The 16,780-nt window shown below is 42.6% G+C and overlaps 1 protein-coding gene across 2 annotated transcripts in view; it reads right to left on the reverse strand.

Annotated features, from left to right (window-relative positions):
- Positions 1 to 305: 305 nt before the first annotated feature.
- Positions 306 to 16,780, reverse strand: part of GLRB (glycine receptor beta) — a 78,111-nt gene continuing 61,636 nt past the window's right edge. For both annotated transcript variants that reach the window (XM_054029323.1, XM_054029322.1), the window contains one exon: positions 306 to 1,159. In XM_054029323.1, coding sequence (XP_053885298.1) covers positions 863 to 1,159 — 297 coding nt within the window. In that variant the 3' untranslated portion in view covers positions 306 to 862. The remainder of the gene's footprint in view (positions 1,160 to 16,780) is intronic.

Genomic DNA, 16,780 nt, shown 5'->3' on the forward strand with positions numbered 1-16,780 from the left:
TTGCCACAGAGAAGCCAGGTACAGATTTTAAACCCTACCCTGTGATGCTGCTCCATAATTCCTGTTGCTTAGAAGCCTGGAGAGCGGCCTGTTCATAGATTTTTGGGGGGCATGTTCTAGAAATAGGAAATACAGCCTATAGCCCCAATTTCTCTCTGCCTGCAGGTTTTCTAACATGTGCCTTGTGGAGATGGCAACCAAAAAGTTGGTCCAATATTTATTGCCAGCACATTTTCACTCACTTTTGCAGTGGGTTTGCTTGAAGGATGCAAAGTAATATTTCTAAATGAGCTAATTTTACAAAATTAGTTATTCTCTGATCTTTATTTTTTCCCATAGACAAGATCAGCTTAGTCAATACTTTCTCCACTTACTTACAAAGTCTAAAGAATATTAATTACAACTTAGCTTTTTCTTTAACAGTGCCATTTAAAATTATACAAGAACAGATTTTTTTCTCTGAAAGTCATAAGAAGAGTTGTTAAATACTACATGTACTAGAATATTGATCTTAATACTCAACATGCACATTAGTTTCATTATCAGAAACACTTTAAATCTGTATGTTAATAACTGAAGATAATTATTTTGCTTTAATAATGTGGTATGCATCATTCTTCATATATTCCTAAAGCAGGATGTATGCTGTACATTTATATACAACAGTTGGTTTCAGCACAGACATTGCAGTGTCATGCTTTCATTCAAAAATATGCCATATTTTCATTACAATCGCATGGCATCTCAAATGCAATATATTGCTTTGCAAATGCAAAATAATTTCATAGACTGGCCTTCGTGACTGGGGAAGGGAATAATGAAATGAGATATATTTTACACAAATGAAAAAATAAAAGATTTATCATAAATATATGGACCAGTATATGACATTGAAGAACAAGAAGCAGAAAGGAAACAAAGCTCTTGCATAAAGATCAATTCGCTTTGCTGCTGATGGAATGACAGGCTTGGAAGGAGGTGGCTTCTTGTTGTTCTTTGCTTGAGATTTCCCGAGCCCACTGTTGACTTCAATGGGCTTTCCATAACAGTCGTAGTTTGATAATTCAAAATCTCTCGGCAAGCTTCCAACGATGCTGAAATCATTGGATCTCAGATCAGATTTTGAGGTGCAAACTTTTTTGCATCTGGTCTCGCCAACCTATGAAATAAAGAGTTTGGGAAATCATGATCTACTCACAAATATTTTATTCACAATCATAATGCACCTGTGAGAGAACTCAGCAAACAAATATATATGAAATTACTTGTTGATGGGGATTCACAACATTAGCTTAATTTGCAGGAATGGTTGTAATATAGAGTACTTAAGGATGATCAGTCTATCATATAAACTAATCTAAACATTCATAATTATATAATTTTGCATACACAAGGTGCCTCATGCTGTGGAACTAACTACGCTATATTGCTAGATTATATTTTAAGGCTACAGAGAGAGAGAATATTTTTTCTAAGTGGATTCAGAGCACAAGAAAGTTGTTAGATTGATATTATTTAATACTTATGTTACACTGGGGCTCAGAAGCTGCAATTAGGATTGGAAACTGGAAATTGCAGTACTTTATCCACCAAGCTTGAACACAGAAAGGTTCCCCATACCAGATAGCTAATATGCCTAAACCCAGTCAGAGAGGGACCTCTTCTAAAGGAGAGAGAGCACCCTCCTTGTATCAATAGTCCTTGTCCCTCTATAATGACCTCAACAAAGGTAATACAGCACTTTCCCAGAGCCACACATTGGCATGCTAGAGGATCTCATCACTGGAAAACTCCGCTGAGAGACTGAAGGGCAACCTTTCTCCCAGCTGTCTGTCCTCCCAACACTCCTGGGGCAAAGAAGAACAGATCATAGGGAAGGGAATTTAAACTCAGCTGAGTCTGTCTCTATCCCAAATTTGCCCTCTCTGCTGGTACATAGAAAGGCAATTTTAAAAATAAATTGATATTTGATTTAATTCAAGGACTAAGGTTTTGAAAAACAGTTACCAGGGCCCCGATACCCGATCTGCAGAGAGTTTATATTTCAGCTGTTACAAACACCAGAAAAAGATTAAACCACCACACAATCCAGTCAGCCTGAAGAGATTTGGAGACCACTGCTAGGCAGGTGGATATCTAACTGTCTTCTATGCGTTTGAAAACCTCTCCCAGAGACTCCTTTCATTTTAGAATATTCAGAAAAGCAGTCAAAAAATAAAAATGTAAGTATACTCGTTTAACAGGTAATTTCAGGAGTGGACAGCACATCAGGGCTTTTGGATCAACTGAAAAAATATTTTGGAGTTTATATTTTACCCCTCTTTGAAAACTGCCAAGGTATACTGCATAAAAATAAATCCTAGCATCAAGAGAGGTACATCATACTATCACTGTTCATTTATTTATTTTTCTCATGCTGATCACAATGGTTTTGGGGGAGGTAATCAGCAAGTGTTCCATTTTGGCTATGGGGTTCATCATATGGTGCCACATTTGCAAACTCAATTTTGTAGATAAAAACAGAGAATTTGCAAACAGAATGCACTAACATTGCTGTGCTAGTTACCCAACAAAAATATATTTTTTTTAATGATACATTTTACTTCAGAGATAAGGAGGAAAAAAAAGTTTGGATGCTGCAACTGCATCTGCCTGAGCAGCAAGAAAGGAGAACTTGAAGGATTGGGGTCCAAGTCAGTTTTTAATTTAAATGTTTTAGATAAAGATTCATGGACTTCTTTTTCTTCACCAGTTATTAATCTGTATGTATTTTAGGGTAGCTGACTCATTTTGTCATGATTAAAACCAATCAGGTTTGATGAATGGATATACCATAGACTCATAAGAACATAAGAATGGCCATATTGGGTCAGACCAAAGGTCTGGTGCCCCAGAGGGAGTGAACCTAAGAGGTAATGATCAAGTGATCTCTCTCCTGCCATCCATCTCCACCCTCTGACAAACAGAGGCTAGGGACACCATTCCTTACCCATCCTGGCTAATAGCCATTAATGGACTTAACCTCCATGAATTTATCTAGTTCTCTTTTAAACCCTGTTATAGTCCTAGCCTTCACAACCTCCTCAGGCAAGGAATTCCACAGGTTGACCGTGCGCTGTGTGAAGAAGAACTTCCTATTATTTGTTTTAAACCTGCTGCCCATTAATTTCATTTGGTGGCCCCTAGTTCTTATATTATGGGAACAAGTAAATAACTTTTCCTAATTCACTTTCTCCACATCACTCATGATTTTATATACCTCTATCATATCCCCCTTTAGTCTCCTCTTTCCAAGCTGAAAAGTCCTAGCCTCTTTAATCTCTCCTCATATGGGAGCCGTTCCAAACCCCTAATCATTTTAGATGCCCTTCTCTGAAACTTTTCTAATGCCAGTACATCTTTTTTGAGCTGAGGAGACATCTGTACACAGTATTCAAGATGTGGGCGTACCATGGATTTATATAAGGGCAACTACTTATTCTCTGTCTTATTCTCTATCCCCTTTTTAATGATTCCTGACATCCTGTTTACTTTTTTGACTGCCGCTGCACACTGCATGGATGTCTTCAGAGAACTATCCACGATGACTCCAAGATCTTTTTCCTGATTAGTTGTAGCTAAATTAGCCCCCATCGTATTATATGTATAGTTGGGGTTATTTTTCCCAATGTGCATTACTTTCCATTTATCCACATTAAATTTCATTTGCCATTTTGTTGCCCAATCACTTAGTTTTGTGAGATCTTTTTGAAGTTCTTCACAGTCTGCTTTGGTCTTAACTATCTTGAGCAGTTTAGTATCATCTGCAAACTTTGCCACCTCACTGTTTACTCCTTTCTCCAGATCATTTATGAATAAGTTGAATAGGATTGGTCCTAGGACTGACCCTTGAGGAACAACCCTCTCCAGTCTGAAAATTTGCCATTTATTCCTACCCTTTGTTCCCTGTCTTTTAACCAGTTCTCAATCCATGAAAGGATCTTCCCTCTTATCCCATGACAACTGAATTTATGTAAGAGCCTTTGGTGAGGGGCCTTGTCAAAGGCTTTCTGGAAACTAGCATGCAGATTGGTTTTTGGACACTGAAGGCTCGTAAAGAAATTAAAATGTTTTAAAAGACTCTCCACTCTCCATTCCATGTGCGCACTGTCTTATCATAACCAGGCAAAACAATGTAACTTGACTGTGGAAACAATTTTATAATAGTTATTTTATAATTTGCTCTATCCTAGGTCTGGAGTAGCAATAGCTTGAAACATTACACATAGGACCTACATTTGTATGATAATATGGAAGTTTTTTAGATGCTAAGGCCAAAAGGGACCATTTTAACCATCTAGTCTGACCTCCTGCACAACACAGACCATAAGAGACTTCCTTGAATTAATCCCAGCTCCAAGTCCAATAGCAGTGGTTGAACTAGCACATCTTTTAGAAAAAAACAATCTTGAATTAAAAATCTCCAGTGGTGGAGAATCCACAACCACCCTCAGTAAATTGTTTCAATGATTAATTAACCTTGCTGCTACAAATATTGCCTTATTACTAGCCAATTGATCTTGCCTTCTAGATCTTTTGTCTTCTACATTGAAGAGCCCTCTATTATCCCCATGTAAGAATTTATAGACTGTGATCAAATTCACCTCTTAACCTTTCTCTTGATAAGTTTAATAAATTCAGCTCTTTGATTCTTTCATTATAGGGAATTTTTTTCCAATCTTTCATCATTTTCATGGCTCGTTTGAACCCTCTCCAATTTTTTTACATCCTTCTTAAACTGTGGATATCATAATACGACACAGTATTCCAGTAGCAGTCATCAGTGCTGAATACAGAGTTAGTATAACCCTCCTAATTGATATTCCCTTATTGATACATCCAGGGATTGCTTTAGCTCTTTTAGCTCACATTTTCACACTGGGGACTCATGTTTGGCTGATTATCCACCATGATCCCCAAGTCTTTTTCAGAGTCACTACTTCCCTTCAATCTGTGCGTCATCTTCACACTTTATCAGTAATGATTTTATATTTTTTTCCAGGTCATAGATAAAAATATTAAATAGCATAGGGCCAAAAAACATTCCCTGAAGGAGCTCACTAGAAACAGACATGCTCAATGATGATTCCCCATTTACAATTAGTTTTTGAGACCCATCAATTAACAAGTTTCTAATCAATTTAATTTGTGCCATTTTAATTCAATATATTTCTAGTTTCTTAATCAAAATGTCCTGTGGTACCAAGTCAAATACCTTACAGAAGTCTAACTATATTAGCTCAACACTATTACCTTTATCAACCAAACTTGCAATTTCATAAAAAAAGATATCAAGTTAGTTTGACAAGATCTATTTTCCATAAACCCATACTGATTGGCATTGATATTACCCTCTTTTAATTCTTTATTAATCAAGTTCTGTATTAGCTGTTCCATTATTTTGCCTGGACTGATGTTAGGCTGACAAGCCTATAATTACTTGACTTATCTTGTGCCAGTATTTAGCCTTTTTGGAGTTTACCACCAGCTTTGGCCTGCATTCCCAAGCAACCCGACTCCAAGAAGACCCTGTCCTGGTGCGCCGGTGGCCGCTACCGGCCTCACACCGTCCACGGGCTATGCCTCGATCAGAAGACTTGAACTCTCTCTTCAAAGTTCTTTTCAACTTTCCCTTATGATTCTTGTTGACTATCAGTCTCGTGCCAGTATTTAGCCTTAGATTGACTTATCTTGTTCACCTTTTTAAATATTGGTGCAATATTAACTTTCCTCCAGTCTCCAGGAACTTCCCTAGTTTTCTAAGACATTATTAAAAACAAACAAACAAAAACCCATTAACAGTCCACATAGCTCCTTAGATAGCTCTTTTAAAGCTCCTGGATATATTTGATCCAGACTCGCCGATTTAGCAGTGTCTAGTTTTAGAAGGTTCTATTTAACATCTTCCTTAGAAACTGCTAGAATAGAAAGTATTTAATCATCATCACATGATATGAATCGCTCATGTGTCTTTTCCCCAAATGCAAAACAAAAATAATTATTGAACACATCTGTCTTTTCGTTGACAATTCTACCATAGCTCCTATGTGCTATGGTAAAATACACATTAAATAACAATAAATTTATTCTGTTTGCACATAACACATGTAATCAAGTCATGATCACTTTTACCTAAGCAACCATTAACTTTTAGTTCTGTGATGAATTCCTTTTTATTTGTCAATCTGAGGTGTGGTAACAGAATCTCCCTCATAATGGTTGCAACAATTTCTGAGTTAGTAAAATTGTCATCCATAATTTCTGGAAATTCCAGAGTTTTTTTCTCTCTACACACTATAGCTAGGTGCTTAAGGAGCCAGTCATCCTGTTCTCTAGTGTGATTTGGTGGTCAATAACAGACTAACTAGAACTCCATTTTGTGCTTTCTCTCTTAGAAAACTGATCTATTGAGTCTTGCCCTTAGCAGGCAAACCTGATGCTAATACACAATGTGATGAGTTCCTAGGATCATTATCTAGAATGTATTCTACCTATATGTTTTTAAGGCAGTTTGACTAAGTTTCTTGTGTTTTATCAAGGAAGTTGGCATGATACTTAAGTACCATCTTTTCTGTAAATTCTCAACACTTGTCCCTAAACCATCTTTATGGCACAGCAATAGCATCAAAAGTAATGTTTAGCTACAAAAGACACAAACCAACAAAACCCAAGGTGCCCATGGTCTGCTTGTCTTGAAGTCAGCAACAGGTAAAAGGTATTTAATATTGCCTTCACATACATACACAGTGGTTTAGCTGTCAAAGTCAAAACTGTGCACGTAATGAATCTGCAAAAAAAATCTCTGAGGTTAAAGCACACCGGTGAAGGAAAAAGCACTATAGTAAGATCAAAGGAATGGTCATATATGTTATAAATCAACATAGATTAACATAATATGCATCAGATGCCAAAGCCCAGAAATATGTTAGCAATGCTCTGAGACGATTAGCAAGAAATATGCCTATTTCTCCTTAAGACTGACTGAATTGGGGGTGTTATCACCACCTTCAGGGAGTCATTCATCATCTGCCAAAGTCATTATTCTTTTAGCAAATGTTCAGTTCAGTCATCAGCACACATGTGTGGGATGGCTTCTATAAATGGGCATGATGAAAATGTGACTTTTCAAATCCAGGAGGATTTGCCAGAGTTAACAATGTAATCTCTCTCTGCAATCACACCACCAGTGGTAGCAAAGAAAAGATGACTCATCTTTCAAACAGTTCTCCTTTTCCCTGTTTTTCTCACTATATGATGTTACTCTGCAGGGGGGAAAAAAAATCAAACTCCCACAATGGTTCCCATTAAAAAGTCAGAATTTGCTTAAAAAAAAAAAAAAAAAGTTACCACAGCCTCAGAGATTATCAAAATTTTCTCCATGCTTAGAACCAGTGATATCTATGGAAACTGTGTGGTAAAGGTGGCTCCTGAAGTGTAGATTGATATGCATTAGAGCTTTCTGCACTAGCAAAAGCTACAACAGCAACTGAATCTTCTTTTGTTTTCTCACACACAGGTGTCCATGTGATTTTGTTAGATCTGCCAGATGCCTTTCGATAGCAGTGATCATGAGGCCCTGTTAACATATCTGTAAACCCTAGCACTTCCCTTTATATGTTTCAGTCTTAACTCTCACAGATTCTAGAAGGTAATTTGGGGCAATTGGTTTTCTTTACTAAGGACTCTCTCGCTTGTAATTCTGCAGGGTTCGGTCTTGTCTCCTTTCATTCAGTATGTATATGGATGATATATAGGAGATCAGACAAGATGATCTAATGGGCCCTTCTGGCCTTAAACTCTATGACAGTTAGGAGGGTTACTGAAGAGGCTGTGAGGATTGCAATAGACTGATGACACCCAGCTCTATTTCTCCTCATTCAATTCAGCCAGTACTGCTGAACACCTTATCCAGGGTTTGGGTAGAGAGGAAGTTTAGCTATCTGAAGTGTAGGCCAGGGAAGATGATGCTGATAGGAACATTTGGAAATGCGGCGATAATTCTATCTGTCCTCTCCGCCATGCATGTGTGCCCACTTTTTGTTTCTAGAGTTTACAATCTGAGGCTGTTGTTGAAACCCCTGTTGTTCTGAGTGCAGAATTGAAGAGAAAGGCTTTTCTCCATCTTTCTCTGGCTCAGAAATTGAGACAATTTCTTGGGACCTGTCATATATGATCCCTTTGTCATATTGTCACAGCTGCACTCAACAGAAAAACTCAAGCTAGGCTCCCACTGGTTTAAAAGAGGGAGTTTCTACCAGGGAGGGGCTTTCTTGACTTTGGAATTTACTTTTATTCCCCACTCTCAGTCCTAAATAGCATCAATCGTAACCTTTAGAACATGCTGCAAAGGCCATCACTTTACACAGATTGGGAACTGGAGGAGCTAAGGGAGGCAGAGAGATATGTTGATGAGGCTTTCCGGGACACTGTAGGCTTGTTCCAACTCCGGTCAGACAGCCCCTGCACTGTTAAGGAGGATGAAAGGCTCGGGGAAGGAGAGCAGTCAACGGGAGCAGAGGGGACCCTCCTTCCAAATGATGTTGGGGTATCCTGTCACACTGAGGTTACCTCTCTGGGGGAGAGAACTCAGTCATTAGGATAAGGCAGGTGTTAGTAATGGGAGATTCAATCATTAGAAATATAGATAGCTGGGTTTGTGATGACCGGGAGAACCGTATGGTGATTTGCCTGCGTAGTGAGAAGGTTGCGGATCTCTCGAGGCATCTAGATAGACTTATGTATCGTGCTGGGGTGGAGTCGGTGGTCATGGTACATGTAGGTTCCAATGACATAGGGAAGGGTAGGAGAGACATCCTGGAGGCCAAATTTAGGCTGCTAGGAAAGAGACTGAAATCCAGGACCTCTATGGTAGCATTCTCAGAAATGCTTCCAGTTCCACACACAGGGCCACATAGGTAGGCAGGGCCACGTAGGCAGGCAGAACTTCAGAGTCTCAATGCGTGGATGAGAACTGGGGAAACTTTTGGGATGGGGGAGCCTATACAGGAAGGATGGGCTCCACCTAAACTAAAGTGGAACCAGACGGCTGGCACTTAACATTAAAAAGGTTGCAGAGCAGTTTTTAAACTAAGAGATGGGGGAAAGCCGATTGCTGCAGCGGAGCACGTGGATCGGACAGAGACTTCTCTTAGAGGAGAGTCTATTGATAGAGATTCTCTAGGTTCTAGTCAGGAGGAGAGGATGGAAGAGGATAAAGTATGGGCCACATCAGACGAGAAACATTTACATAAAAAAGGATCTGACACATCAGAAAAGGGAAGACAAACAAACAGTGACAAGTTTTTAAAGTACTTGTACACAAATGCTAGAAGTCTAAATAATAAGATGGGTGGACTAGAGTGTCTCGTGATAAAGGAGGATATTGATATAATAGGCATCACAGAAACCTGGTGGAGTGGGGACAATCAATGGGACACAATCATTCCGGGGTACAAAATATATTGGAAGGACAGAACAGGTCGTGCTCGCGGGAAGACGGACAGGACGAGACGATGGGGACGGGCACTGTATGTGAAAGAAAATGTAGAATCAAATGAAGTAAAAATCTTAAAGGAATCCACATGTTCCATAGAAATGCTATGGATAGTAATTTCATGTTCTAATAAGAATATAACAGTAGGGATCTATTATCGACCACCTGACCAGGACAGTAATAGTGACGATGAAATGCTAAGGGAGATTAGAGAGGCTATCAAAATAAAGAACTCGATAATAGTGGGGGATTTCAATTATCCCCATATTGACTGGGTACATGTCACCTCAGAATGAAATGCAGAGACAAAATTTCGCGATACTTTAAATGACTGCTTCTTGGAGCAGCTGGTACAGGAACCCACAAGGGGAGAAGCAATTCTCGATTTAGTCCAGAGTGGAGTGCAGGATCTGATCCAAGAGGTAACTATAACAGGACCACTTGGAAATAGTGACCATAATATAATAACATTTAACATTCCTAATCTATTAGAGTTCTTTGAAGAGGCCAACAAACATGTGCACAAGGGGGATCCAGTGGACATAGTGTACTTAGGTTTCCAGAAAGCCTTTGACAAGGTCCCTCACCAAAGGCACTTACGTAAATTCAGTTGTCATGAGATAAGAGGGAAGATCCTTTCATGGATTGAGGACTGGTTAAAAGACAGGGAACAAAGGGTAGGAATAAATGGTAAATTTTCAGAATGGAGGGAGTAACGATTGTTGTTCCCCAAGGGTCAGTCCTAGGACCAATCCTATTCAACTTATTCATAAATGATCTGGAGAAAGGAGTAAACAGTGAGGTGGCAAAGTTTGCAGATGATACTAAACTGCTCAAGATAGTTAAGACCAAAGCAGACTGTGAAGAACTTCAAAAAGATCTCACAAAACTAAGTGATTGGGCAACAAAATGGCAAATGAAATTTAATGTGGATAAATGTAAAGTAATGCACATTGGGAAAAATAAACCCAACTATACATACAATATGATAGGGGCTTATTTAGCTACAACTAATCAGGAAAAAGATCTTGGAGTCATTATGGACTCTAGTTCTCTGAAGACATCCATGGAATGTGCAGCGGCAGTCAAAAAAGCAAACAGGATGTTAGGAATCATTAAAAAATGGGATAGAGAATAAGACGGAGAATATTTCATTGCCCTTATATGAATCCATGGTACGCCCACATCTTGAATACTGCGTACAGATGTGGTCTCATCTCAAAAAAGAAATACTGGCATTAGAAGAAGTTCAGAGAAGGGCATCTAAAATGATTAGGGGTTTGGAATGGCTCCCATATGAGGAGAAATTAAAGAGGCTAGGACTTTTCAGCTTGGAAAAGAGGAGACTAAGGGGGTGGATATGATAGAGGTATATAAAATCATGAGAGGTGTGGAGAAAGTGAATAAGGAAAAGTTATTTATTTGTTCCCATAATATAAGAACTAGGGGCCACCAAATGAAATTAATGGGCAGCAGGTTTAAAACAAATAAAAGGAAGTTCTTCTTCACACAGCACACAGTCAACTTGTGGAACTCCTTGCCTGAGGAGGTTGTGAAGGCTAGGACTATAACAGGGTTTAAAAGAGAACTAGATAAATTCATGGAGATTAAGTCCATTAATGGCTATTACCAGGATGGGTAAGGAGTGGTACCCCTAGCCTCTGTTTGTTAGAGGGTGGAGATGGATGGCAGGAGAGAGAACATTTGATCATTACCTGTTAGGGTTCACTCCCTCTGGGGCACCTGGCATTGGCCACTGTCGGTAGACAGGATACTGGGCTGGATGGACCTTTGGTCTGACCCAGTATGGCCGTTCTTATGACTGAGAGGCATGATAAGGACTGGCATTTCTGGGTGAGCCTGGGTATTGTTTGCGTTTGATTTTAATCTCTGGTTGGTTATTTTCTAGTTTTGGGAGGAGGGAAAGTTACTGATTTTATCTGTACCTTTAATAATGTTATGGGTACCCAGAGCCCAGGATAGATTCTGTTTTATTGATTATAAATTGAATGAATAAATAAATAAGAATAACACCTGTTGCCAGACTAAGCCCCATGCAGGCGGTATATCTGCCCTACTAAAAAGAATGGTTTAGGTGCACTCTGGATGTTTACTTTTGGGTGTAATGTCAGCACATTTTTCCTACCAATGTGCTTTTTTGCATTCAAGATAATGATTGGGGCCCAAGACCTTTATTAAAGATGCTGATGACACTAATGAAGCACTAGAGGGAGTCAAAGGGTAATTTGTTGCCAGATTGATTCTAGTAATGTAGTGGTCACCAACCGGTGGATCGCGATTGACTGGTCGATCCTAAAGGATCTTCCAGTCAATCACGATCTCAGGTGGCACAGTGTGCCTGCCACTAAGACAGGCTCCCTACCCCAGCCCCATGCCGCTCCCAGAAGCAGCCAGCGCAGCCCCACGGCCTCGGGGGCAGCGGTCTCCCTCTGCGTACTGCTCCTGGTTGCAAGTACCACCCCCACAACTCCCATTGGCTGGGAGAGCTGCGGGGGTGCTGCTTGCAGAGAGGGGAAGCACACAGAGCCATGTGCCTCCCGGCCCCTCCATGGGCACATTTGCCCCTTCTGGGAGCAGTATGGGGCCGGAGTAGTCAGGGAACCTGCCTTAGCCTCACTGCGTCTGCCACTGACCGGGAGCTACCAGAGGTAAGTGCTGCCCAGTGGGAGGCCGCACACCTTCCCTCATCCCGGAGCCCCTTCCTGGAGCCAGCACCTGAAATCCCCTCCTGCACCCCAAGCCCCAGCCCTGACCCCCCTACCAGAGCCAGCATCCTGTACCCTCTCCTCCACCCCAACACTCTGCCCCAGCCCGGAGCCGCCTCCTGTACCCAAACTCCCTCCCAGATCCCGCACCCCCTCCTTCACCCCAACCCCATGCCCCAGCCTGGCGAAAGTGAGTGAGGGTGGGGGAGAGCAAGCAACGGACTGGGGGGGGAGGGAGATGGAGTGAGCAGGGCGGGACTTTGGGAAATGGGCAGAGCCTCGGAGAAAGAGCGGGGTTCACACTAACAGCTGCCTGCACAATAGCGTGTTCACACTTGCAGTGGTATTTGGAGTGGTGCACTCTGGGCAGCTATCCCACAGAGCACCTCTTTCTTTTTTGCCGCTAAGACTTGTGGGAAGGCGGAAGGGGTCGCGGGGCATCCTGGGTCCTTGTCCCAATGCCCCGTGATGCATTGCTTTGCATCCCAGCAATCCCTGTGCTTCGGTCCGCATTTGGCGCCACCTTTCAATGGTTTGTGTACTGTTCGCCCTGCCTTGCCTCTTTCAGGCTGCAGGAATGGATCCCGAGCTGTTGACCAGAATGCTGCTCGAACTGACCAACACATCACGCGTGGCAGTGGAGTTATTCCTTAAACCACAAAGGCAAGAGGAGTGCGACATTGATCTCACCACACATATTAGCTACAACACGAGAATGCTTGTGGCATTCACGGAGGTGCTGACCACAGTGGAACACCGCTTTTGGGCTCAGGAAACAAGCACTGAGTGGTGGGATCACATCGTGATGCATGTCTGGGATCACGAGCACTGGCTGCAGAACTTTCGCATGAGGAAAGCCACATTCATGAGACTCTGTGATGAGCTCGCCCCAGCCCTGCGGTGCAAGAACATGAAAATGAGAGCTGCCCTGTCACTGGAGAAGCACGTGGTGATTGCACTGTGGAAGCTGGCTACTCCAGACTGCTACTGTCGGTCACTAACCAGGTCGGAGTGGGAAAGTCGACCGAGAGACGACTGCTGTGACTGGCTAGGCTCCTCCAGGGTAGAAAAAAAGCTCCTGACTGCATACATCTCTGGCCTCCGAGTCATCCTCTGCCGCTGGTTCCCCCTCACCCTTGTGGGCGCAGCACCGGAGCGGCGGTTTGCCTCCCGTGCCTTGTGGTAGGCATTCCGCAGCTCCTTCACTTTGACCCTGCACTACAATGTGTCCCGGTCACGGCCCTTTTCTATCATGTATCTAGAAATCTGTCCATAGGTATCATAATTCCGATGGCTGGAGCGCAGCTGTGACTGCACTGCCTCCTCTCCCCAAATGCCGATGAGGTCCAGCAGCTCGGCATTGCTTCAAGCGGGGGATCGCCTGGTGCATGGAGCAGGCATGGCCGTCTGGAAAGATGCACTGAGATCACTGTACGTATCACCGAGCAAAAAGGAATGGGACTTTCAAATTTGCAAAGAAATGTATGGGGTAGGGCTGACAGTTGGTCACATGAAGGCAGGGCAGTAGAGTTCAAATTGACAGCAAGAGAGGTGAGAACAGACATTATAGGATACCTCTTGGAGGCCAATTGTAGCACTGTAATCACCACAGTGTCTACACTAGCACTGCAGTGCTGTAGCCCCGGCGCAGACAGCTGTACGCCTCTCATTGGGGTGGGTTTTTCAGAGCACTGCATCTGCGCAGTTTCTGCGCACTAAGTGTCTTGGCAGTGTGTACACCTCGGGAGTTACAGCGCTCGAAGCTGCTTTACTGCGCACAAACTTGCCAGTGTAGACTAATTCTTATAATACTTAACTAGACAGTATCATTTGACACCTTTAATGATGATTCCTCTCTGCCTTTCTTGACTTGTAAATTGGTTTCAGTTTCTTTACAGAAATGGTCAAAAAATAAGAAGTTTTGTTTGGACAAGAGGTGCATTTGCAAATGCACTTAATTCTCTCTCTCTCTCCACCACTCAACTTCTTTTGCCTCCGTAGTCTCCAATCTTGGCACTATCCTTGAGCTCTATAGCTTTCCTCCTCCACCCACTGTCTCAACTCCACCTTTGGTGAAATCTTCAGGTATGCCTATAGTCCTTCTTGCCTTAACCATTACAAGTCTATGCTCTCCAGGATTGCAGTATGTTCAGAAATCTGCTGCCCTCTCTCTTACGAGGAAAGAAGCATCACCGTCCTCAAGCACCTCCCCTGCTCCTCTTCATTCATTGTAGGAACAAGTTTCACATAGCTTTTCTTATTCTGAAAGCTCTCTGTGGGTTTCAGAGTAACAGCCGTGTTAGTCTGTATCCGCAAAAAGAAGAACAGGAGTACTTGTGGCACCTTAGAGACTAACAAATTTGTTAGTCTCTAAGGTGCCACAAGTACTCCTGTTCTTCTCTCTGTGGGTTTGACTCCAGCTTACCTCATCAATCCATTGTCCGCTTACCCCTCCCAACACATTTAGGGCCAATCTCCACTTTTGCCTCTCATGCAATCCTATTCCCATTGTTGGTCTCAAAGCCTCCTTTTGAAGTTCCTGCTACCCATAGGTGCCGACTCTGTGGGTGCTCCAGGGCTGGAGCACCCATGTGGAAAAATTAGTGGGTGCTCTGCACCCACTGGCAGCCAAGCTCCCCTCACCCCCCTCCCACCTCCTCCTCCCCTGAGCGCACCGCGTCCCCGCTCCTCTACCTACCTCCCATGCTTCACACCCGGCCGCCACCAAACAGCTGTTTGGCAGTGTTAGCATGCTCCAGGAGGGAGGGGGAGGAGCGGGGATGTGGCGCGCTCAGGGGAGCATGCGGGGAAGAGGCGGGGCTGGGGCCTGAATTTGGGGAAGGAGTTGGAATAGGGGCAGGGAGGGGGCGGAGTTGGGGCGGGGACTTTGGGGAAGGAGTTGGAATGCGGGTGGGGCGGGGCAGAGGGAGGTCGAGCACCCATGGGAAAGAGGGGAAGTCAGCGCCTATGCTGCTACCTGAAACAGCATTCCTATATTTATTTTTGGTCTCAAATTCTCCATCTCTTTTAAAACATCATTTCTCCCTTGCCTTCTGTATGCTTCTTAATGTTTTCCTCTCTTGGTCATTGGCCTTCATGCCTTATTCTGTTCACCATTAAGTATCTCCACACTATGGTTTCTGTAATCTGTACTAGAGATAGGCCCAAACTGTATAATTTGGATCTACTTTTGAGCTCCTTTTCAGCCCTTCTTAGTACGAAGAACCAGCTGTGAAATGTGGATTTAGATTTCAGAGCTCTCCCAAATGTCAGGCAGTTCAGATATGGAGTTTTCAGTCAGGCATACTTTTAATTTCTAAACTTGGGTGCCAAAATTTAGGCACCTAAGCCCATAGTTGGACACCTAAATGAATAGGCTTATTGCAGAAGTGCTGAGCATGCTCAGAAAGGTGTATCAAGCTCAAAAGGAATTAAAGCTGAAATGTTGAGTATATGGAGCACTTTGGCCCTCTCCAGGAACTACCAGTCTCAGAACACCTGTTCTTAAAGGGGCTGCACCTTGGAACAGAGAATCAGCTGGACCCAAACCCCACTATCATTTAAGGAGACAACCCCATTACAGAGCCAAATTCTGTCCCACTACATAAATGCTTCCAAAATTTCTCAGAAAAAGCAGTGTTTCATTTGTACCTACATTCTGGCCAGCAGAAGCCATAAGCACAGCTCTCTCTATCCAGCAAATATTATTCCCGCCAGGAGAAAAAGGTGTTCACATATAAGGGACCCTGATAGCTTGGGCAAACACACAAAACTGTGCAGACCAAACCGTCTCCATCTTGGAGTGCCCTACCCAGGCTCCTGTAATGAATGACCCACAGAGTAGGCCCCTGCAGTTTCTGGGGAGAGAAATCAGGACTTGAGTACAAGCCTTCATCCCACTTCTGCCCCTCCACTGTTTATGTGTATGTTGGGAGGGAATATTCCTGTTGATTGTCTATGCACAATGCCCTACCTACATCTAGTCCTTAAAATCTATAGTGATATGCCATCTTTTAGGAAAGCTTTGCAGAACACTACTATTGTATAGCACAGATGAAAGACATGATCACAGAGAAACACCTAATGTTCTCACACAGTGTGGTTAAAGCAATTAAAAGGACCTCACACAGTGGGTAGGGGATATGCAACCAGAGGAATACATTATTTGGATAGAGGATCACATAGATCTGTTTTAGCTAGCAACACCGTAGTCATTTTAAAATCTTAACCTTAATTAAGCTGCACAAAAGTAATCAATTTTGACAAAAGTAATCAATAGATTCCATGCTGCTCTGCTGGAATGTTGTATCTACACTATTCTATTGTAGGGAATTACTGAAATTGGTGCCCATCAAATTGCTAAACACAAAGGGCATGGGCATAATTCCCAGCTGTTCATGCTCAGTGCACCAGAGATTGGGGAGGCAAAGGTGTTGCTATGCCACCTTTACCCCTCCCCCCAATCCAGGGATGACTGGGGGTCCAGAGTAGCTCCTTGCACCAGTTAAAGCAGCCACAGGGT

This window comes from Malaclemys terrapin, chromosome 5 (genome assembly GCF_027887155.1).
Source record: "Malaclemys terrapin pileata isolate rMalTer1 chromosome 5, rMalTer1.hap1, whole genome shotgun sequence".
NCBI lineage: Eukaryota > Metazoa > Chordata > Testudines > Emydidae > Malaclemys > Malaclemys terrapin.